Source organism: Acinonyx jubatus, chromosome A1 (genome assembly GCF_027475565.1).
Source record: "Acinonyx jubatus isolate Ajub_Pintada_27869175 chromosome A1, VMU_Ajub_asm_v1.0, whole genome shotgun sequence".
Lineage (NCBI taxonomy): Eukaryota > Metazoa > Chordata > Mammalia > Carnivora > Felidae > Acinonyx > Acinonyx jubatus.
The window spans coordinates 232,365,481-232,390,458 of record NC_069380.1 but is presented as its reverse complement, the minus strand read 5'-3'; the positions used below and the strand labels follow the sequence as shown (position 1 = coordinate 232,390,458).

At 48.2% G+C, this 24,978-nt stretch overlaps 1 protein-coding gene across 2 annotated transcripts in view; it reads left to right on the top strand.

Annotated features, from left to right (window-relative positions):
* ADAMTS16 (ADAM metallopeptidase with thrombospondin type 1 motif 16) overlaps positions 1-24,978 on the top strand; it is a 160,088-nt gene that overhangs the window by 48,001 nt on the left and 87,109 nt on the right. For both annotated transcript variants that reach the window (XM_027073837.2, XM_027073843.2), the window contains exons 5-10: positions 1,694-1,893; positions 3,216-3,299; positions 5,752-5,911; positions 6,988-7,093; positions 14,522-14,659; positions 23,716-23,869. In XM_027073837.2, coding sequence (XP_026929638.2) covers positions 1,694-1,893; positions 3,216-3,299; positions 5,752-5,911; positions 6,988-7,093; positions 14,522-14,659; positions 23,716-23,869 — 842 coding nt within the window. The remainder of the gene's footprint in view (positions 1-1,693; positions 1,894-3,215; positions 3,300-5,751; positions 5,912-6,987; positions 7,094-14,521; positions 14,660-23,715; positions 23,870-24,978) is intronic.

Genomic DNA, 24,978 nt, shown 5'->3' with positions numbered 1-24,978 from the left:
GTATGCGTGTGCACCTGTGTGCTACCTGGACGGGCTCTTCAGAATCTCGGGGGCGGGGGGTGATTGGGGCAGGGCAGTCAGTCATTTGGAAACACTGCACAAGAAGTTTATTATCTGAAAAATGGGAGGGAAAAGTGGCTCTTCTTTTCATAACAGAACTAGAGACGCAGAGTGCCACAAAATGCCTCTTAGAAGACATTAGTGACCCTTCTGGTGCAGTTCGGTTTGCCAGATATTTCCATCCCTTCCCTGCTGGGCGCATGGCAGTTCTGTGAGAGCTTGGTGGCCGAGTGGCGGGCGGGCACAGGTGACACGCGCGGCTTCCGGGCTGAAGCATTTAATTCTCGGGACCTCCGCTGTCTGCGACTGGATCTTTCCGTGTTGCTCGTGGGGCTCTGGATGTGCTTGGAGGAGTCCCAGCCTTCTGGCTCAGTGGGGTTCATGTTTAATGAAGATTTTTCCCATTAGAGTCTCCGGCTCAGAAAATGGGAATTTTTTTGGCGCGTGTTTAGGCACCTGTGGGAAATGGCAGTCACAGGCAGATTGATTTGCTTAAAATCAATGGTGAGGATTAACCTTGTGCTCTGGAACCATGCTGCCAGACGGGACACCCCGTTTCTGACACTTCGTAGGGAGGGGCTGCGAGCAGGTTGCTCCGTGCCTCCCCTGTGCCTCGGTGGCCCATCCCTACCCAGAGCCTATCTCTACGCCAGTAGAGAGAGCTCTGAGGGTGGAGTCAGGCCTCTCTAATTGCATCAGTGTCGGTGGCATGCGATTGGTGCTTTAAGAACTTTGCCAGAATCATTATTAGCTTCCACAGGGTTCATTTAGGTTTGAAAGTATCTTAGCAAAGAGAAAATATGCGCCAGATGTGGGTACCAGCCAAAAAAATGGCATCTTCTGGCGGTGCGGTCCATGAACAGAGTTGGCATGGCTTTGAATTAGTGCCACCCATACATGTGGGTGTTTTGAAGTCCACTTTCACATGAAATGACTCTAACCACATTTTCTGGGGCGTCCACAAAGCTGACTCATTTTTAACATAGTGTTACCTCCCTGATTATAAATGCCCAGACGATTTTTGAACGGTGCCAAAGGGACAGAGTGTATTTTGTCTTGTAATTAAGCGAGGTAAATATTTATGGTGCTTTCTAGGAAATTCGGCTCTGCAGTGGAGTAGATCTGTGTCACCAAGTTCGTAAACCCATTTGAAACACAACAGATAGACCAGTGACGCGTCCAGACTTGGGAATGTCCTTTAAAAAGAGGCCATTAACATTTTTCAAATATGACAACGATGCAAGGCACTGCGTGGTAGCCATCGTTCCGCTTTGTGGTCCGTAAGTCTCGTGCGGAGCCCGTCTGACGCATCATTACGCGAATGGCCTTTGAACATTGTGCTTCTAGAGACGAGCTCGTGAAAGCCAAGGTGCCCTCTCTTTTTCTTTTAAGTCGGGGCAAAATTATAGAGAGGTAGACCTAGCAATGGTTTGCATCACACCTAGGTTGTACGAACTTCACTTTCGTGCAAGTTTCGCGTTAATGCCGGTTTTGTGTCACAAAGTCGTAAGGGTGACGTGGCTCATGTCGTGAACTTTCGTTGTGAAAACCCAGGGTGGGCATACCCAGTTCCACCGCTGGTTTGGGGTGACGACTTTTGCTTTCGTTTCTTCCCGGAACATTCCCTCCGTAGACATGCCCCAGCCTCCCGAGGGAGACCTTTTCATCTTGCCCGACGAGTATGCGTCTTGCTCCAGGCACAAGCGCTCTCTTCTCAAGTCCCATAGGAACGAGGAGCTGAATGTGGAGACGCTGGTGGTGGTCGACAGGAAGATGATGCAGACGCACGGCCACGAGAACATCACCACCTACGTGCTGACGATACTCAACATGGTAGGAAGCGCCTTCTTGTCGAAGTCGTGTGTGATCCCACCTAATGGGCGTGGGTCTGTGTCTCAGGCACAAGAGATGGGTTTTATCTGTGATGACCCCTTCCCTCTTCACATGCTCCCGTCAAAGAGCCGTGTTCAGAACTCCAGAGAACAGACTGGCCCTCTCTGCGAGCGGGCAGCACGGTTTGAGGGGACCAGGGTCTTCATTTACCAGAAATCTGTACGAGGACCCCGAGACAGTTCAGCGCAGTAAACCTGCCTGTCAGCATTGCGTGTGATTTTAGATGCCGGTATAGAAACGCCCATCTCCTTAGTAGCTTTAGTGTTTAAGTATCGAATATGCATTATGTCATCTAGAGGCAGAAAAGCATCCAACCCTGTAGACTGCCATCCCGGGTAAACAGTCCCGTGTCCCAGATCGGCAGCTTGTTGTAACGAGGAGCAGCGACGAGAGGCATCTAAGCCCCACTTGGGTGGCGTAGACTCAGTGACACCTGGTTCACGGAAGACAAGATCTTGGGTCGCCTGAGTGTGTTTTGAAAATTAGTGGGGATGACAGTGTTTTGAAAACACGCCTTCTGTTCCAGCTCAGCATGTGGGTATTCCTGCTAGCATCCCTTCTGGCCGCCCGCCCCACGTGGTTTCTCATCCCCCAGGGGACGGAGGGGGCAGTGGCATCGAGACGCTGCCACTGTGCGTCCAGGGGCTGAGGACGTCAGGGCTCTGGTTTGTGCCAACGTTGCTTCTGTTCTGTTGAGCCGTTCCAGTATTCTGCACGTCGGTGCCGAGCCAGCTCGAGGGGCCCTCGCTCGTCACCCTGAACAGCCACCAACGTCTGCTGTTGTCGTACCCCTTGTGGGCACCTTTCCTCGGCCATCTTCTTTCCACACTTAGGCCTTCTCTTTCTTGGATCTTCTGGGTCTCTTCCCAAGCATTTCTCTTGGGAGCTCCTCCGGAGGCCCTCCCCGGGAAAGCAAGGGGAATGCACGCCCCAGCCGTCATCGCTAGAACGCTCTGTTGTGTCCACCTGAGAGCTTTTATCACCTCGGAGGCTCGTAATACCCTCAGTGGTGTTCCGTAAGAGACAGAACCTGCCTCCCCAAACTTCAGCTCTTACTACCAGGCACTAATGATAAAGATTTAACGATTGGTCTGCCTGGCCATGAGAGATTTCTATACCTGTCTAGCAGTATAAGAAAGTCAGCATTGACTTTGACTGTGACTGTGTCACAAGACCACAGGGACCGGCCTTCACCAGCAGGACTCTGGGGGCTGGGGGAACGTCACATGTGGGGACTGACGGGGAATGCGTGTCTTTTTCAGGTGTCTGCTTTGTTCAAAGATGGAACGATAGGAGGAAACATCAACATCGCAGTTGTAGGTCTGATTCTTCTAGAGGAAGACCAGGTACTCTGTCTTTGAAACCAGCTTCTTTTCTCCCAGAAAAATGAATGTAAAGCGATGCCCCATTTTCCTTAATGGGATCATTCTGTGGATTCCTGACTTTCCTTTCCCTCGGGAACAAAAAGCGTTTAATGTTTTGTGTCTCACGCAGGGAGTTTCTTATCAGTTCCCTTCATGATGATTTGAATTTTGTGTGCGTGCGCACGTGTGTGTCTGCATGTGGGTGTGCGTGTGAGTGCAGAGGTGGTAAGGACTATTTTTAGGAGTCTTATTAGAAAAGTAGAACAGGTGAACTGCCTTAAATATATGGGTGGGAAACACTGGGGAGACAGTGGAAAGTGCGTCTTCAGCCACGTCCCCACCGTGAGCTTTTAGGGTCCCAGGTGGGACTGAGCCCTTTCTGCGTGTTGCTAGAACACCAAAACCGCCCTCCCACCTGGCAGTGAGATAGTACTGTCAGCATTGTTGTTTTACTCTGTCCCCTCCCAACTCCTAAGACTGACCGCGCTCACCCCCAAGGCCTTGGGCCACAGGGTTGTATTTTTGTAGAGTCTGGATGTCAAGTGCATTTCTCTCATTGCATACAAACACCAAATTATGCCGGACCTTGGTCACAGTGGGTAAAAGCATCTCCTTTGCCTGAGTTCCAGAGTCCCTGTGTAAATGCACGGGTGGGCCCTTCAGTTCTCAGGGACGTTGCATATGAACGTTTTGTGGCACAGCTATTGGGGGTGTCTCAGCCTTCCAAGGCTCCCCCTTCTCCTTTGCTTCATGCTGATGACGGACTCCGCCTAGGAGGAGAGAGCCCTGCACCTTGCTGCTATCTTAGCAGGGTCTCCTGGTAGCCCCAGTTTTCTTATTTATAAAACAAAGAATTTTTTTTAGATGAAACCTAAGACCATTCGTAAGACCTGAGATGCCTCCAAACTGTAAGCTTCTGGGGCATTTCTCCTGTACTGGGCAGAGTGGGGGGCCTGCGTGGGCAAACCTGTTTCTAGCCAGAATGGTCAGAAAGATACAACTGCATTGTCTTTGTGTGAGTGAGCATCTGGGGAGGGGGTGCAGAACTGGCGGGGCGTCTCGGGTGACAGGTTAATTATTCCTTGTATTAAATCGTTTTCACCTTGGACTTCATCCAAGCTGCAAAGAATAAGCGAGGTTATCTTTTGATCGTACACCTGTGTTAACTTTGATGCATGCAGTGTTCCTGGAAATCAGCGGCTGAAGAATGTGAGGCATGTCCCAGTGCTGGTACACACACAGCATTTAGCTTAGCTGGCTTTGACTCTCCGGAAAGACAAAATAAGCAAGGAAGGAGAAAACCTATTCAGTGACTGAGAGACACAGAATTTAACCCAATATCTAGTCATGAATGCTTCTCCCGAGTTGTCCTGGAACTGAGCTGTTTAACCTGGCTTTCTGTGACCGAGCCACAGGAAAAAAAACAGCGTCACAGTAAATAGTTCAAATAACTCCATGCAGCCTTCTTTGGTGGTTCCTGCTCCACCCCTGCCCCCAACCCTGATTTCTGAATTTCCCAAGCGTTCGGGTGGCCTTCACTCTAATATTGCACTGTCGCTCTGTGAGAACGTGGTGTATATGCGTAAGGTGGGATGTATCCTGCCCAGTTTCTTTCTAGTTCCAGTCTGTCTTCTAGAAATAGCGCTTTACCGATTGACCGGACCCTCCTCATAAGCATGTTGCTTTGGTAGGGAAGTGACTTGATTTAACGCTGTAATAATAAATGGCTAAGAGTGAGTTATCAGTTGGAAATCCCACCCGCCCAACTTGGTTGTGAAATCAGCTGTCTGGGTGTGTTTCCGTGCATGTTCAGAGTCGCAGAGAAATGATTCTCTTGCCTGAGATAATTTTACGAGGTGTTTTACAAAGACTTTGATGCAGACGTTCATGCACAAAAGTAGTCTTTCTTGGGGCATTGAAAATGCATTCAGGGTCAGCTCAGGTGCATCCCGGCCGGGTCTGTGCAGAACTACAGAAGGGAACGGAAGCGTCTGTCCAGAATCCGTGCAGGTTTTTTTTTAAATTTTTTTTTAACATTTATTTAGTTTTGAGACAGAGAGAGAGACAGGGCACGAGCAGGGGAGGGTCAGAGAGAGAGGGAGACACAGAATCCGAAACAGGCTCCAGGCTCTGAGCCGTCAGCCCAGAGCCTGACGCGGGGCTCGAACTCACAGACCGCGAGATCATGACCTGAGCCGAGGTCGGATGCCCAACCGACGGAGCCCCCCCAGGCGCCCCTCCGTGCAGGTTTTATACAAGCCACCGACCTTTGCATGTTAATCCATGAAACAGATGGATTAGCTTGGAGACCATCCCGATCCCTCTGTGTCTGAAATCTGAGTTAATGGTAGGCCGCTGTGATGGCGGAGGGGTAACAGGTGCATTGTAAGGCGTTTTCTCTCTCTCCTCATGGGGTCTTGGTCTGTCTCCGCAGCCGGGGCTTGTGATAAGCCACCACGCGGACCACACCTTAAGCAGCTTCTGCCAGTGGCAGTCTGGCTTGATGGGCAAAGACGGGACGCGCCATGACCACGCCATCTTGCTGACCGGTCTGGACATATGTTCCTGGAAGAATGAGCCCTGCGACACCCTGGGTAAGACCCTCCTGTGGAGTCTGGAGGAACACGCAGGTGCCATACTGAGCACGAGTGAAGGGAATAGATGTGCTGCCCTCTAGGCACTCTGGCCACGCATCAAAGTGTACGTTTATTCGCCAAGTGATTACTTCCTAAGGAAAAGTCCCTTACAGATTCAAGAATTCCTGTCTTTTCTTTCTAATTCTTCATTTCTTCCCGGGATCTTATTGAGATAGAACTCAGCAGAAAGAGGCTCATCGTGACTGCTCGTTCCTGAAAAGGCCTGCTTACAAGGCTGGCCTCTGAGAACCAGGGTTCCCACCACCGTGCTTGATGAGCTGGCCTGCTGTGTCTACACTGCTTGTCCAGATAATGGGGCTTACACGGCATGTCTGCCTTCCTTCTGGGAGTCCGGAGTTTGGGTCCATGTGCCAGGCCGGGGTGCTATGTGATCAGCCCCGGATAAAACCCCTGGGCCCTGGTCTCTGATGAGACAGCCACAGGTTGCTGGGGGGAATTAGGTGTGTCCTGTGTGGATCCACCGGGAGAGGGCTCTGGCTCGTGCCTGGTTTCTGCCACACCTCTCCCCATCCACCTGTTCTCTTGGATGATTTTGTTCTCATCCTTTGCTATCCGTATGAAACTATACCTGTGAGTTTGACAAAGCCTGAGTCCTGTGAATCCCCCTGGAGAGTCCTTGAACCTGGGCTGGTCTTGGGGACCTCCTGATGCACCTACACCATATAGCACTTTTTTATTTGGGCTTTCTAGAACACAGATGTTTATAGACAAATGTAGAAATTCTCCTTCACCTGCAGTCAATCCCCTTTTCTCCTTGGCCCCCATTATCATAACCTGTGATGTGAACACCACTTAGAGCCATGAATTGTTTTCCATGCCGAGAGAAGATCCCTCCCACTCGCGTTGCAAAGAACCCTTAATGCACTTGTCCAGGAGTGTCCCAGATTTCACCACACGCAGGTGCAAACCACACTTCTGGAAAGGACAGAGGACTCATACACCTATACAATACACCCTCTTTATTTTACTGCAACAGTGCTGCTGTGTATTCCTTTGATGTCTGTGTCCCGCAGGATTTGCGCCCATCAGTGGAATGTGCAGTAAATACCGCAGCTGTACTATTAATGAAGACACAGGGCTTGGACTGGCCTTCACCATTGCCCATGAGTCTGGACACAAGTAAGTGCCCTGTGTGGGAGACTGAAACCCAGGCTGTTTTCCCTAGTGGACAATTGCCACAGACACACTGATCGTTGGGTCAGGTCTGTAGGGGCCTCACATATATCCGGTGAGAATGTCACCGACAGGTGAGACGTGCTGTCCCTTAGGTACTTGTTATGTTTCTGTTTTGGTGCCTGGCTGTGCACAGTCGAAAGCCGTGGAAATTCCCGCATTCCGGCCGTCCTTTCTCTGCTCTTCCTTTACGTCTCGTACGTGCGTGTACGATTGCACACACTTGTATCAGCCCCCTCTCCTCCGTCCTGTTCTGAACTTGAGTCCTGTGCACAGCTCTCCTTCCCCGGTCGGTTCCTATTGGGGGCGATAGTGACAAGGCCTCGTATTATCAACTAGTTACCCTGGAGTTTTGCCTCTTTCCATCCCTTTTGTAACTTGCAGAGATGTTAGTTGATCAGTGCCCCCAAGCAGAGTTTGGGGAGGGCAGCTCGGACCAGGCGTTGGACCTGGTAGGAGCTGGCCCTCTGCCCACATTCCCGTACGCCCAGCGTTGTCGGTTTTGAAATGGGACGGCGTCCGGAGTGAGTGGTGAGCCCGGGGCTTGGACAGACGGACGCCGCTGCTGGACGGCAGCACTTAGCAACAGCTGCCATCTTTCTGCACGAACATTTTACATTTGTTCCTGAACAACAGAACATTCCCATCAGTTAGTTACAGAAACTGTCATTCGTAACTAAGGTTTCTTGGGCTAGTGATTCTGTAAACTGCCTCAGGTCAAGGCATCCCCGTGAAGGTTTTGTTCCTTTATCGAGGCCCACGTGCTGCACCTGCTGACTTCCTGCCCTTGCCCCCATTAGCGTGAGCACCGGCAGTGAGAACACAGGTGTCTTTCTGCTGAACGACGGCTCTCCCGGAACTTTCTCCCAGAAAATGCACAACCAGGAATTGTCATTTTTCTATGTTTTTTTTTTTTACGTTCACCCTGATTTTACTTGCAAATCACAAGATCTGCAAAAGGCGGTGTTTGTGATTCAGTTGTTGTAAAACTGACCCCTCCATCCCATTAGAGGCCATGCCCTCTCGACCTGTCCACAGCGTCTGTGTGTGTGTGTGTGTGTGTGTGTGTGCACGCGCGTGCGAATGCATGCACCTGTCTTTAGTGGACCCCCACGGAGCCCTGCACACTTGGCCATGTAAACTGATGACCTGAACATGAAGCTTATATCCTGCTTCTGATCCCTTCACCATTATAGGTAATGATTGACTTTTCCAGTACCTGGAAAATTGCCCCTATATTTTATGAACCTTTCAGTTAGGTCATAATTGTGTTTTTAATAGACTGCTAGAGTTAAAACTTCAAAACTCTCATTATTTTAATGAAATGAGGCTCTTGTTGTCCCCTGAACCATACCTGAATTTAATTAAACCATCCAGGTAAGAAATATTTAAGTCAGCGAGGGCTGAGCAGCTCAGTATTAGATGAGCAGCCGAAGCATGTGCACTGGCAATGCCCGTAGATGCCGGTGGTGGGTCTAACAAAAGGTAAACTGGGTCCGTCTGAGACTCATCTTCAGTGTCAGCAGGGATCAGCGTTTCCTTTTTTTTTTTTTCTTAGGAGTCAATTAATACCGCCTTTCATCACTAGCACCGGGTCAAGATGGAAAAAGTACTTTTTTTTCCCAAAGAAGATAAAAGCTTTTTAATTGCAAGTGGGACTCTGTATGGGAGGAGGGAGATGGGCTGTAGGCTTGGATGAAAGGGAGTCCCGCTCCTAATAGAATTAACCTCCAGGAAACTGTCAGCCCCTTCTGAAGCACTCGACATTTAGAGGACATCACACAAGAGACAGGAAGTGGGCGCTCTGAACTTTTCGTGTGGCCGGTGAAGTAGCTTCTGATCACACTGAGGAAATAGGAAATACACCCAGGAGATGTGCAGAGGAGTTGTGTGTGCTGAGTGGCAAAACGAGGGACAGTGATAGGAACAGTGGTAACAATCACGGCAGTGGTAATGGTAGCACCTGCTGTTTGTAACACTTTTTGTGAAATCTGCAGAGCGATTTCACATGCAGCTGCAACCGTGGAGACCACTGGGGACACTCCTGTCTCCGCTGCGCCAGCGTGGCAGGTAGATGATGCTGTGTGTTCAGCAACTGTGAACGAATGAATGGACAGAATGACTCAGGGAGGCGCAAATAGACGAACGAAGAGTATCTCAGATGAGTCATTTGCTGCGGTGACGACATCAAACGGGAAAGGGCACGGCAGGGCTCAGTGATCTGACTCCGTGGATTTTCGTTAAATTGAAAATGTACACATTTCTTCATTTCTTTATTAAGTATTACTCCATGGGGAAGAATTACAGCTTTGGTACATGGATCCAACATCATAATGTAAAAAGCAGGCTGAGCTGTCAGCACAGAGCTGGACGTGGGGCTCGAACCCATAGACCGTAAGATCATGACCTGAGCCGAATGAGCCACCCGGGCCCTCCCCCACTTTTTTTAGGACTTTTTTAAAACATCCTGTTTTTACTTCTTCAGGTTTGTTTATACTCAGAGGACATCGCTGAGGTTGGAGAAGTGCTGTTTTCCATGCCTTTCGGCCACATGGTCTAACCTCTAACTCCAAGAAAGATCTCAGTCACTGTCCAGCCCATTTTTCCTACTAAGTTCAGTTATTTTCTTCTCAGGACATGTTCTGGATTATATCGAGGGATCTGTTCTATACACAGAAATGGCCAAGAACCTGTGTTTGGATTTGTGTTGGAAAGGGAGAGACAGACACAGCAACCAGAAGTGAGGGTGTGTGTTCTCCTTTAGGACGCGCGATTGAGTCGGGTTTGCTCCTAATCCATGGCGTAGAGTGAGTTTCCTGGTTAGATTCAATCACTTGGCATAGGATGTGTGGTTTGCTAGATGCAGGTGTCGAGAACTGGCACAGACACGTTGAGTGCTGAGCTACATGGTTTGGAGAATATGTCGCCTGAATGGCATGGATCCATTTGGAAAATCCTCACGTACAAAGAAAGTTGTGCCATTTGAGGAGGAAGACCCTGGGCCTGGGATTCCGGATCCACTGGGCTTCTCCCACCTCCTGGCAGTGATCAGCGTACATCGCACGGTCTTCTCTTACCTAGGTTTCCATCTGCAAAACCGAGAGAGTCTGTGAGATCCTTGGCACGCATGTGCAGGTGCAGCTGAAGGTGTATTACATGATCTGAGCATCCCTAGCCTACAACACAGGCTTAAATGCTTAACTTGCGTTATCATTTCAGACCATGGAGACGGTCCTCAAACATATTTGCTGTGCTTACGAATATTCGTGAGGGGCACCTGGGTGGCTCAGTCAGTTAAGCCTCTGACTCTTGGTTTTGGCTCAGGTCATGATCTCCTGGTTTCGTGAGTTTGAGCCCTGCATCGGGCACGGAGCCTGCTTGGGATTCTGTCTCTCTCTCTCTCTCTCTCTCTCTCTCTCTCTGTCTCTCTTCCCCTCTCCCACTCATGCTGTCTCTGTCTTTCTCAAAGCTAAATGTTGAAAAATTAAAAAAAGAAGAAGTGTTCACGAGCTGTCGTTCTGTCGCCCGTCTTCTCCCGCATGTACTGACTTTCACTGGTCACAATGTCCACTCTGCCAGCAGAGCCTTGTGTAGGATTCCACGAAAAGACTGGTAATCCACTGCCTCCAAGAGTCTTAACAGAAAGGCAAAATAGACAAGGCGTGCAAGGGTCGGGCCACATGGGCCGTAGGCGTGGCAAGAGACCAAGTCAGGGAAGACCGGGGGAGTCGAAAGAGGCAGAATCGGCTCACTACCACAATCCGCTCCAGCAGGCTTGGCTGGTGAGGTTAGATGCCCTTTCGAGCATTTGATGGTGAGGTTGAAACCGCCCCGAGTTGTGGCCGTGTGCTGTCATCAACCTGAGCCCCTACCGCTGGGTCAGGGAGGCCCCGAAGATTCTGAGGGTTTGTAGAACATCAAGGCAACAGCTCCTTTAAGATCTCATCTGACCCAGTGATTGTCAGACTGTCCCCCAGGGAGCCCAGGAAGGCCAGAGGCTCATTTCTCACCAATTTTATCTATTGTTCTTCCTGAGACTTTTTTTGTTTCTGTATCCAAAGGGCGTTTGAAACCTATTGACCTTTGGCTGAACATGCACACACGCGCGCGCGCGCGCACACACACACACACACACACACATCATATGTATACAAGTAACATCTCGCTATTGAGCAATTTTACCAAGACCAACATTTGAATCCGGGAAGTGGGTCGAAGTTATGAGTTTTCCTTGTGGTATGTGTGGTACCAGATCTTCTGCGCAATTTAAGAGCCAGGTTTTATTACCCCCATTATATGGGTGAGGAAACTGAGGCTTGGTGACTTAAGTGATTTTTTGAAATCCCAACGCTTGTGAATGTCAGGGTACGACCCTGATGGAGGCCTCCACCTCCACAGCCCCACACTTTTCTGGTTGTTTGATGCACCCTGGTCCCTGAGACCCACCTGATGCCCCGTCCATGCCAACTCTTTCCATCTTGGGTTGTGCTTCTTGAAAAGTCCACATCAGAGCTCGAGACCCTGAGGTCCACCTGTGGCATATTGCACCAAGGGTGTGATCGAACCATCCAGATGACATTGGCCTGTGGCTACTTCGAGGGTTTCTTGTTGCCTTAGCTACTGCTGTCTGAACAGCCTGAAATAATGAGCACAACCTCTCACAATATTGGGCTTTTCATCATCCTGGGTGTAGCATCACTAATGAGGAACTGTGTGCTTGCTGATGTAATTGAATCACTCAGAACATACCATAGGAGGCATTAAAAGCATCCCCCACAGGAATATAAGTCTCAAGTCCATTAATCCGAAATTAGGTTTACATCTGGGTATTTGGGTTGGTGTTTGGGCTGGAAGGTTGGTCTTTGTTCATTCAACAAACATCAGTGGAGAACCTGTCATCAGCTAGTGAGTGCATTGGCCTGGGGCTAAGCATGGATAAGAAGAGTGGATGTCCTTTAGAAACTTAGAAGCTAGTCCGTAAGAAAGAAAAAATATGTCAATAGTTTTAACGTATGGGGTGAGAAAAACTTTGAATAAGATACTGTGGTTCACAGTAGCAAAAAAAATGTCTGGTATGTATAACTTAATAGTAATTATATTTCTTGGTTGCCAAATACCAATCTTATCTTCAAAATGCGTCTGTGCATCCTTCCATGACTTCATTAATGTTCATATCAAATGCGATCACCATGTGGTACTTTCATGCTAACGTGCTGGCATCCATCACAGTACAAGATATGGGCACTGCACTACTTGGAAAAATAACCCTCCAATAGTGGGGCTCGCAGTGGGGTTTGAGAATCCATTCTAGAAAGAGTCATTGAAAATACCTTAGATGAAAAAGTTGAAGACGCACGTGTCCCCAGACCCGGGATGTTGTGGCTTTTATTTCCTTAGAAATGTAGGCAGAGGGAAAGCAGATTTATCTGGGGTACCTACTGGACCACGACGCATGTGTCTGCTTCACATTCAGGTCAAGGGCCGGCCAGGGGAGGGCACTTCGATGGTTCGTTTTCATCACATTCTCCCCAAGGCAGCCCCCCATATGTGATTACAGTCTGAATCCTTTTCGTAGCCATAACACATTTCCTCTGCTATATGGTTACCCTGGCCTTGATTGATTGCTTTTAATAGAACTTGAGAGGATGGGTGGAGGCTGAAATGACTCCCATCTGCATCACCCTTGGTACTGAGCAGGAATTTTGCAGAAATTCAACAATGTTTGCACGCCAGATTTCCTTGGCTACGCCCTTCAATCATGCTCGTGTTACACTCTTGCATGGGTCCCGCCTGGGCTCTGAGGTCAGGAATGTCACGTCCTAGTCCTGACCCTGAGACCGTGGGCATGGCTCTCTCCAGTCCTCAGTCTTGCTGCCACGACGCCGTACCCACCTTGCAGGCTTTCGGTGAGGTTTAAGTTAGAAAATACAGAGAACGCGTTTAATACCCTGTTTGAAAAATAGTGAGTGCTTACAAATATTAGTTGCTCTTTTTACTGTTACTATTAAATCTCTATCAGCAAACCAGTTAAGGGGGAAGATGGGTCTTCAGCCTCAGCAACAAGGGCAGATTCCCCGGCCCACTGTGGGAGCCCGCTTCCCCAGGGTTCTGGGTCTTCTGTCCCTGCTGCCCTGCCTCCTCTCATCGTGGGATCCTTGGTGGCAGAACATCCCCAGATTCAGCATCCATCTCACCCTCCTTTGCTTTGTCCCCTTCTTTTCCCCTTTGCCCTGTACCCCATTCATGCGGAACCCCATTATCTAAGAATCCGTACAATGATTTGGCAGGTCCCGGACATTAATAGCCAGCAGTGGCTTGATTCTCTAAGAATATGTTTGCCCTAATGGGAAGCCTTCGGGGTCATATGGAGCTCCAAGTCCCCCAGGCTTTCTTCCCAACGCGATTAGTCGTGCTGTCCTGTGGTAGGTGAAGACGGCAATGTGAGACTCTTCCAAAGAGCCAAAGCTCTCGGAGGTTAAGAAGAAGAAGCTGACCTGGTGGAGAGAGGTTGCTTCGGTTAATGGGATGCTTAGAGGCACAGGGCTAGCGTTTGCACAAGTGACAGTCATGGGATGCCAGTTGGCATTGTGCAATTAGCGCATCCATAAAGGAGCCTATTAAGCGTTCCAAGAGCCAAGGTAGCTTGACAAGTCCCCCTGTATTAAGTTAGGACTGGAGCCCCAGAGTGATCTGGTTTTTAGGCAGGAGGAACGGGTACATTCAAACAATTCCCACAGGTAAAGGCAGCCAGAGCCACCCACTGGGGTTCCAAGGCCCTCCTTCCTCCAAAGGGATGTAGGGAGTGTGGTCGAACGCCGTCCAGCCGTGACAGCCCCCAGCAGTGGCCTGAGGCGGAGCAGCCCCGGATGGGAGCAAGGACGAAATGTCCGCACCACGGGCAGCTGCATCAGGCGGTCAGTTCTCTAACCGTGGGAAGCACCAAACTCACCCGGGGAGCCTGCGTTTGTATTTCCCGCAAACATCTGGGAGGTCTCAAAATCCCTGGTGAGCAGAAAAGAGTGCGGAGAGAAGAAAGCAGTCCAGGACGGTTATCAGCTTTATCAAGATCGAGTGACCTGCCCTCCATACCCTCCTTGAAATGCTTCCTCGTAATTAAGACCTCTGCCTTTAGCAGGCACATCCGTTTTGGTGCTTGGTGTGCACTTTCAGAACAACTCACCGAATGGCAGTCCTTCGGGAAAGGTCTGTGAATACGTGGGGAGTCTCCACAGCTTGGCTGCACAGACAGTTCGTTTCGGCCCGACCGGCATGCAGAAGTGGAGGCGTCCACGGTGTTGACGTGTGTTTTTGTAGAATATAGTGGATCATCGGCACTGTTCTGTGTTTTGAAGGAACCATTTCTCTCTCTCGTAGCTTTGGCATGGTCCACGACGGAGAAGGCAACATGTGCAAAAAGTCGGAGGGGAACATCATGTCCCCTACGCTGGCAGGACGCAACGGGGTCTTCTCCTGGTCACCCTGCAGCCGCCAGTATCTGCATAGATTTTTAAGGTAGGAACTCCGAGAGCTGGTCGTGTGTCTCTGTGTGGCCTTTGGCGAGCCCTGCCCGGTCAGCCTCATTCTGTCCAAGCAGCCCAGGGGTGGCTGTGACTCCTGTAGACGGTTCCCATTTGAAGATGCCACTTGGCCAAGAAGTTTGCCAGACACTTCCTTAGAGCACCGAGTCTGGCAGGCTTAACCCGACGTCATTTGACCTTGAGGCTCAAAGGAAACCCAGGGTGCTTACCCAATCAAAGTATCTGTCACCAACGTTTGGTTTTTTTAACTTCTCACTTCTGTAACTAACCATTTTGTATTCGTGAACAGAAAGACCTGTGCGCACGATTATAAAGTACACGTAACTTGCGTGCGCACGTGTGTGTGTGTGTGTGTGTGTGTGTGTGTTTCTTTTTCCACAAACTACATTTCTTATTAGGAGGGGAAACTTGAGTATATATACCTTAGCTTGGCTCTAAATTCCTGTAATTTTAATAATTATTTTTGGAAAGTGTTACTATAGTGCTAATTCATCTAGGGTCTAGAACGTTGGGGAAGCAGGGTTTGACCCCCTGAAAGAGAGATAGTAGATCTTAAGTGTTTTAGAGAAAGAAGGGACTTTAAGAAGCAGCTTTAGTTGGCTAATAAGGCTGGATCTCCCCCCAGATCGCAAGCCTTTGAGTTTGGAGTTTGGTTTTACCTGTTAACCCTGAGCGTGCTTCTGACTCAGAAGGTCGTGCGCAGATCAGCAAGTGTGCCATGTGTGGTCATGCAGAGAATGGGTCCTCCCGCCCTGTGGTCTCCCCTTCTTGTGGGGCCTAGTTGTCACCGCAGCTGGTGGTGACCGGAGCAGGACAGGGCCGCATTCCTGGCAGCGAGAGTGCAGCTGATGGCCCCGATCGCACGGGGTGGGTAAGGAATGTCGTCTCCCCACGTGCTCTGAAGGAAGAGGGCATGACGGTGAAAGAGAGGGCCAGCTGAGCTCAGCAGCGGCCCCACCTCCTGCCACAGGGGAAGTAATGTGGGGAAACAGAGTCGGGAATGGAGTCTAGGCATTTTGGCCCCTGGCCCTGGCCTCGCTCTACTGATCCCAAGAAGCCTGGAAGCAAATAGCCAAGGAGAAACAATTCTATTAAAATCATGGCTTCTCCTTTTGTTTTTATCTCAACAAAATTAGTTGGTTCAAATACTAAAAAGATGAGGGAGAGCCTTTGTTTGGAAAGTAGCTTCTGGGGCGCCTGGGTGTCTCCGTGGGTTAAGCGTCCAACTCTTGATCTCGGCTCGGGTCATGATCCCACGGTTCATGAGTTCGAGCCCTAGGTTGGGCTCTGCACTGACAACACGGAGCCTGCTTGGGACTCTCTCTCTCTCTCTCTCTCTCTCTCCCTCCCTCTCCCTCTCCCTCTCCCTCTCCCTCTCCCTCTCCCTCTGCCCCTCCCTTTGCACTCTCTTTCTCTCTCAAAAATAAATAAACGTAAAAAAAAAGAAAGTAGCTCTTAACTCAGTGAAGACAACTCATCTCTGACCACCAGCACAGGCTGCTGGCACGCGGGCTGGAGAGTGGAGGTGCCGTGTCCATCTGAGCCCCCAGCGTCCCTTGTCTTCCCTTGCGAACACACTCTCCTGGGACGCGGCAGTGGCCCCTGGAACAGATTGTAGTCAGATGTTTTTGTCCCTCCTAAAAGTTACCCCACTTTCCACCTTCATCATTTCTTTTTAAGTTTTTAATGTTTATTTATTTTTGAGAGGGAGAGAGAGCGTGGGAGCAGAGAAGGGGCAGCGAGAGAGGGGGACACAGAATCTGAAGCAGGCTCAGGCTCCGAGCTGTCAGCACAGAGCCTGACGTGGGGCTCGAACTCACGGGCTGTGAGATCATGACCTGAGCCGAAGTCGGACGCTCAACCGACTGAGCCGCCCAGGCGCCCCGACCTTTGTCATTTCAAGAACGTTATTTCCCTGGTTCTGGGAAGAATTGCTTCGGCTCAGCAGAGAGGGCACACGTGTTCATTACACAGAAACATATTCTGTTTTTCCAGACACATGGAAGGCTCGCGCCCGCTCTCTGACAAACACACCGGCCCTCCACAACCCACTGATCCTCGTCAAGAAGATACGAAGCGTGTGCTTCTTGATTCCCAAAATGCATCTGTGCTGGCAGGAGATGGGCTGCCGTGTTTAGTTCTCAATTAGATGCGTTCACATTTCTGAGATTCAGCATGGAAGGTATATTCTTGGCAGAAGGTAGCCGCCAAAACCACCTTCCCGTAAGACTTTGGAGCAGGTCATGACAAGAAAACAAACAAAAAAATAATTAGAATTGACAGTCAGCTGAAGAGGAAAAGCAGATGGAAATAGAAAATGAAGAGGCAACGCGAAAACACACAAATATGTCAGTCTTAAAATGCATGCTTAGGCTGTGCTATTGAAGCTTGAGATTGGGCAAATTTGGTCTTTCTAGAAACTAAAGCAAAAAAGGAGATCAAATCTATTTCCTATTAACAGAAAATAGGGCAAATGCTGATATTTCAAGGAAAGCAAAGCTTTTGCCAGTGCAGAATTCTTTAAAAAAGATGACACTGTGTGTATATATATGTACACACACACACATGTATATGTATATGCTATGTAAAATATAGTACATACTCATGACTAATTATATGGCATACAGTGAGTGCTTATAAATGTTAATAGACACACATGATGAAGATGTGGATAGGAAGTGGTTACCTGTGCACGCGCTTCCCCACGTCACCTGATGACCTCCCCCTTTCTACCGTCCTCTGGAACCCCTGCTAGAGGGGGTCCATCCTGGGCCTGTCTCAGGCACCAAGACCACATGCTCTTACCTTTCCCGTTTCTGCCACACCATGATGCCAGCAGGTGAACAGGGGACACATAGCTGCAGGGTGCAGGACCCACATCGGCTCGACCAGAGTTTGTGGAAGAAAAACAGAATGGTGACACCCAAGAACCACCAAGTTAGCGGCCAGAGTTTGTAACTGATGCCCGTTCCTACAGTCAAAACTGAGAACTAGTTTTTCCGAGCCAGGGATTAAGGGCGAAAGTCCGAGGTTCCTGTTGTGCCCGATAGACCCCATTCAGGTTTCCCCCGGCCGCTCTGGCTAGCTTCGATGAACTCCTTATCTTGGGCTCTAGGTTTTCTTTGTTGTTTTTTTTTTTTCTCTTTCTCTCTTTTTCTTGTTACTTTTTTGGTCAAGCCCCTTTTCTTTCCTTTTTATTTTTCCGTTACATAAGTGACATCATCTAGTTTATATAAGCACACCATAGGGTGGGGTCCCATGGGTATTTCTTTCTGTTGGTACCCCCAGTTTGCCCCTTATCTCAGACTGCCCCCCACACGCTCGTGGAGCTGTGAGCCCACGGCTGGTTTCCCTTTCTTGCTGTCTGTTTGTTCAATTCTCCAGATGACCTTGCACGACTCTTCTGAGCCAGCATCCTGACTAACAGCCTTCAGCTTGGGGTCCTTCCCCCTGTCAGTCAACGTACTTAATGCCTACCGGGATGATGGCCACCTTCCGTATCTTATGGCCCCCACAAAGAGTGAGAATTTTGTGGAGAATATCCATCTCCTGGTAATATAAATCTGCATTCTAGGAAGATACGCTTGATCATTTTTCTTTTATTTCTATTAGCAAAAACAGTGTGGTCATTATTCTCCCATGGGGGTCGTTCTGACATTTGCTGTTCCCTGTGTGGGGTCCTCATGGGGTCGAGGTGGGGATTGTTAACATGGTTTGTGGCTCTTTCTGACACCGGTTCAGATTTGCTTGAGGTGCGTGTGAGTGTGTGTGTGTGTGTGTGTGTGTGTGTGAAGAATTCTGCTTTCCGTCATAAAAAAAGGCATGAACTTAAGCTCACGATGCTCTTATTGGTATTAACAAGGGAAATTTGTAGTCTTCTGTATCACAAATCTTCCCTGTAATTTTCTAGATTATTTTTCAAAATGTTATAGCTTTTTCATTTTAACGGTGATGATGAAGATAAACATTTTTGATTTTTTTGAAACATTCTCGGACAAATATTGGAAAGCCAGGGATGCAAAGTTTGGGTGTGCAGTGAGAATCAGCATCGTAAAAGAGTCCAGATAAAGTTTTTAAGCTGCCAAGAAATATAGGAGATCTCGTGGAAGGGAAATTGTTATATGCTTAGGGAACAGTTGTTTTGATGACATTAGATATGGGCTGTGATCTTCGAATCAGACTGTGACCCTCGGAGGGGTTGCCAAGAGTCTGGTTCAAAGACATGTTTGCTCTGGGATCCCAGGACGGTTCGATGTCTGCTCAAGTGTGCTCATTTGTTTTTGTGTCCATCAGTAAAACCCTTGTGGGGCAATTCCGTAATAAACCTTTATTTGCGAGAACTTTGCTAATTTCTCTGGGCCACATGATTATAAACAGATATGCAAGATTACACATGTCACCCATTTGTTTTCTTGAAAAGTTACATTTTCCAAGAGAGCCTCCCATTGTCAGATTCACCCAAGCTTTCTTTTACTTGGGGTGACCAGTCGTAAATCAGACACGTCTACACTGTGTTAACAGTGGTGTCTTGTTGGTTTAAGGAATCGGAGACTGACTTCTTTGACATGTTTGCTGACTTCCTGATTTCCACGTAATCACGATCCTGTTCTCTGCCAATTGGGCAGCTGTTTGGATCCGATCCCAGCAATGACTAAGGACAAGTGGCTAACTTATAAAGATGAATCCACTTGCCTTTATTAGCAGTCTAGCATTTGGTATGTGGAAAAAATATATAATAAAGGACCTCGGTTGGTCTGAAGTTGTCAGCACAGCATTTCTCCACAGTTGGTAGTCAAGAAGGACAGATACGTGTTTGGAGTAAATTCATCGACCTAGTCAGTGAAGTCATGCGTCATTTCCTGTGAACGGACACAGACCTCATCCCATGTACTCATGTCTGCGTCTGGGAGACCTAGGATTAGGGAAATTTTAGCTCATTAATTTAGTTTAATGACAACGGGGACTCATCTTCAATGTGCTTTTTAAAAATGTGAATCCTTTACTGCAGACCTGTGAATGTACCTCCCCTCTGACCCTATGAATCGAAGTTAGTCCATGGGAAAGGGGGCCGTCACTGGGAACCAGGAGTTTAAAGGATACATGGATCCCCTTCCATACCCCATACCCCCTCTGTCAATGAGAAGGTTTGGTTTGACCTGAGAGCCCATTAAGCATACTTGTGGGTGTAATGGAAAGAATGCACTTCAGTTCACATCTTGCTCTGCTGTATAACGTTTGTCTTAAGAAAAACCAAGCCACAGCTGTCCTTAGTTTCTGCAGGAAGACGGGAGAGCAGGCACTGCCCTGTGACAGAAAGAGCAGCAGAGGGGATCAGAGCTCAAATGCTGATCGTGGCTTTACCAGTCGTGTCTGGGAAGGTCTCGACCTTGGCAAGTAATATAATCTGTTCCAAGGGCCCCTGTTCCCGACTTGGACAAGGAAGAGAGACGACTGTAAGATCTCTCAAGCTCGTTCACCTTTTATGGCCCATCAGTCAGAGTGGGAAACGGACTTTGAAATACCACTGCGGTATCTCTGACCTTGCCTTGTTTTTTTACTAACATTATTTTTGTCGTGGTTAAACAGATATATAGAAAAGCACAAAATTATGAGGGTTCCGCTCAGTGAAATTTCACACAGTGAACGTGGCGCTGTACCTTCTTCTCAGATCAATGTACAGAGCTCAATATAATAGCCAAGACAGGAAACAACCTGTCTGTCGTCTGTCTACAGATGAATAGCTAAAGATGAGATATATGTATGATGGAATGTTATTCAGCCATGAGAAAGATGGAAATCCTGCCATTTTTGACAACGTGGTTGGACCTTGAGGGCATTATGCTAAGTGAGGGAAGTCAGAGAAAGACGAATACTGTATGATCTCATTCATCTGTGGAATCAAAAAAACCAAACTCATAGCAACAGAGAGTGGAGAGGTGACCGCCACGGTGGGGGTTTGGGGACATTGGTGAAGGTGATCACAGGTACAACTTTGCAGTAAGATGCATGGGCTCTGGGGGCTCTTGTGCGCGGCATGATGACTAGAGATTGATGTACTCTACGTTTCACAGTTGCTAGGAGAGTAGACCTTAAAAGTCCTCACGACACATGCTCACAACTCTAAATACGTGGGGTGATGGATGTGGTAACTAACCTTTATAAAAAGGCACAAGACACAGTGACTACCCCAGAGATAGCCCTTCCCCAGAGATGGTCATTCTCCCGAGGCAGGACACCATAGACTGGTTTTGCCCATTTCTGAACTCCCTATGAATGGAATCATGAGCTATGTGCTACTCGGCGTCTGTTGCGATTGGCTAAATATCATGATTATGAGGCTCATCCTTGTTGCTACCATAAAAATATAGCATTGTTTACTTATTTTTAATTGCATGAGTATGCCACAGCTTACGAATCCATTCTGTTGGTGATAGACATTTGAGATTCGGATTTGGGGCTATTAGAAGAAATGCTACTCTGCATAGTCTGTGTGTTTGCCTATACATCCCTGATTTTACGTAGGACTGGAACTTCAGGGTCATAAATACACAGTCTGGAGTGTCCATTGACACTGCCAGACAGCTTCCCTAAGTGGTTGCACCAAGTCACACGTCTAGAGCCATTACGAGCGTTCACATGACTCCAAATCCCGGCCGTCGCTTGGTCTGGTCGGTCTTTTCCATTTTAGCTCCGTCGACGGGGGTAGCGGCATTCCAACGTGCTAATTAAAGAGATCCTGGAGTGCCTTTTTCATGTTTAACGGACACTCGAGTAACCTTTAATGAAGTGCCTCTTCAAATCTCTTGTGAATTTGTAAAAATTAGGCTTTGGTGTCTCATCTTGTATCTCTTGATGGGAGTGCTTTATATATTTTGAGTAGGAACACTTTGTCCATTATGGAAAACATGTACTGCAAATACCATCTTTCACTCTGTGACTCAGTATTTACACTGTTAATGGTGTCTTTTGGTGAAAAGAAGTTTTTCGTTGTGTCACGGAGACCAGATTAATCCCTATTTTTCCTTTAGGGTTAACGCTTTTTTGTGCATTGTTGGGAAAAAAAAAAAACAACTCTGCTTACCCCAAAGTCCTGAGTATATTCTTCCATGTGATCTACAAGCCTTGTCGTTTTGCCTCTCACATGTAGGTCACCTGACTTTTGTCCAGCACATTCAAATAAGTCAAACACATTTTGTCCGTGTGGATGCTATGGGGGATTGTTCCTACAGTGACAGTGCTTTTCCTTCTTACGTCCACACCGTGGGGTTTTCTCACACCTGCCCCATTGGCCGTGCGCTTAGCTGTGAGGCCTGCTGGGGCCGAGGGTAGAAATCAGACGTGCTCCAGCGTGAGCCTAACCAGAAGGACCAGGGTACGATCAGCATGGGGAGTTGCAGCTCTTCAAAGGTGAAGCTAATTGGAACCGACTTTTACATCCCAGTAGTGGTATGTGTGTTCCCGAACCTTCTTCCAGGCTCCCAGTCCGTGAGCTTCATTTTTCTTGGCCAGGCGGGAACCTTGTCCTCAGGCCATGTGCTCATACATTTACACAAACTATAAAAATTCCTGAACCTGTGAACCTTTTTGAATTTTCAGTCTCTTGCTTGGGCCGGTCCGTTTGGCCGACATGTCCTAATTTCCTGTCCGTAGGGTAGGGATAAGATTGCCTCCCTGATGTAGCCTCCGGGAGATACTGGGGAACACTGAACTAGTGTATAGAAATCATTTGCGATCCATCAGAAAAAGGTTCTATGGAGTTCCAGAATTGCTAAGTCCCTCCTGTCTTGGAGTGTTAATTATGCTTTTATTCGTTTTTCTTCACTTCAAAATATCCTTTTGCACTATGATTGCCTTAATAGTGGTAGACAAGTCATTTATTGAACATGCACAATGAGCCGGCCACTACTGTGAACACTTTCCTATCATCTGATTTAATCTCTCTTTCTCAGTTTGCTCTCAGAAGGCTTCTGACCTCCTTGTATGTGGGATTAATGTCTTACCACGGTTAACTGGTACCACCCCTTGTGTTTTGTGTGTGGATATTAATTGAAGGTATGCATGCATGGACTCCAAGGCAGTGGGATCTGGGACTGGGCCATGGAGACGGAGGCCAAAATGATCCGGGTCAAGGTGGGTGACCACACAAAGGAAAGTGTAGGGATGCATGGGTGGGTCTGCTCTTGGTCAGTATGTTGAGAATATGCAGGGGTGGGGGATTTTTTTTCTTGTTGAAGTTTGTAAGTAAAGTTTAGTTGCTACGTGCAAACACTGTTTTCCCTTCCTCCAAACGCAAAAATTTTAACTATGCACGTAGGGAAGGGAATACCGTGTTTGTGTAGGAAAAAATCATTAGTTGGTCTTTAGCCATCTGCTAGTGAACTTAGGCAGAGTTAATTTCCTCCTTGACTTGGGAATCGAGTCAGAAATTAGCGTGAGTGTAGAGCATTACTGGTAGAAATTGCTGCTGTGTTCCATGGCAAACCTCCGGAGGCTGTGAGCTGTGGTGCAGGTGGTCCCTGGCCCCGGGGAAGGAAAGAAGGGAGGGAAGGAGGGAGGGACTGACGAGAGGAAGGGGGGGAAGGAAAGGAAGGAAGAATGGAGGGAGGAAAAGAAAGAAAATTCTAGTCTTTGAGGTTGATTGTGTTTGCCTTGCCCAGTGCCCATTGCCATCTGTTGATCGTTCATGGCAAGAAGCATACATAAAAGGTGTCTGCCGTCGGAGCTTCTCACGTTGTCCATCTGGTTGTGCGATTCTGTTTCCCTCTGCCCCGTGATAAGCTGGAGAAATCTGATGAAGAACAAACTGCCCTCCTGGAAAAGATGAGATGCATTATGAGCAATTTGAGGACATGTGGCCCCCGCATCCAAAGATAATCGAGATTGATGTCAGACCCCCGGAGAAAAACGCCCCCTCCTCTCTGTTCGGGCTGTGTTGTCAGATTGCATGAGAATATCAAGGCGTAACTCAGTGCGTATCTCTGGTAAGTCTTCCGGAATCACGAGCAGCACCATCTCTCCTCTGCGTTTCAGCACTGCCCAAGCTCTGTGCCTTGCTGATCAGCCGAAGCCTGTGAAGGAGTACAAGTATCCTGAGAAGTTGCCGGGAGAGCTGTACGATGCAAACACTCAGTGCAAGTGGCAGTTTGGAGAGAAAGCCAAACTCTGCATGCTGGATTTCAAAAAGGCAAGTGATTATTGGCAAGTGCTCAGTGCAATGTGACTCATAAAACCGTTTTATTCAGTGTAACGGACATTGATGGATTCTGCATTTATTGGGTACCTACCAAATGTCAAATCCTGTATGTGAAAGCTGGTCTCCTATAACAGGAAACACATGTTTTACTGGCAAAGAAAGTGATGGTAGATACTGGTGTGGGTATCAGTTTTCACTGGAGAACGGACTTGGCCCGTTAGTTCAGCTCTTTCTTTCTGATTTATCACGTGGGAGCTCGGCAGTAACCTTTGGTTGGTGTAAGTTGGCTAACTAATACTCTGCGTTTTTTTCAAACGCTGTTAAGCAAACAGCACCGCCCTGCTCTATCTTCCTTAGATGTAAGCGGAACTTACTATGGAGAAGCAGCCTATCTAGGGCTTCTGATTATTATATTTCCCAAATACGGGATTGCTAGAGAAGTTTCTCCTAGAAGCTGCTATCTCCTCCGCTGAGCCCGGGACCATCACTGGTGTGACTTCCTAACATAAACCCCACATATGGCAGAGACGTGTGCTTGTGCTGGACGGGCAGACCGATGGCGATCTAGGAACTTTCTGTACCGAGCCACAAGGGAAGGGACCCATACATTAAATGAAAGCCACTATTTTTGAGATTTCTCTTACTGTAGTTGATAAGGAAATCGAGAGGAAAACAGACAAAAATACGATCCTCCAGAAACCTCCACCATTTCATAATGTGCTGGGAAAGTTTCCAATTGAAATCTAACGTGATAATCTCTTTTCTTCTAAACTCAAGGAGAGCTCCCCCTATGATCAATTACAATCCATGTGCCAGAACTGGGTTCTCATCCCCTCAGCTGGGTAATCTCAGCCTTAAAGAAGAGCGATAAGTCAGTCACCAGCAGCACGTATTCCTAACCTTGTCCTCTTTCATGGGCAGAACGTGTGACATCCCTAAGAATTTTGCGTGTTATTCTTCCGTTGGTTAAGGGAAAGGAGCATAACACTAATTGGTTTTTTGAAGGTGGGATTTCCTACAGCACGCTTCTGGTTTCCACATTATTTTTGCTCTGTGACCGTGGGCGGTGGCATCCAGGGTACCCTAGCGCCACTTGGAAA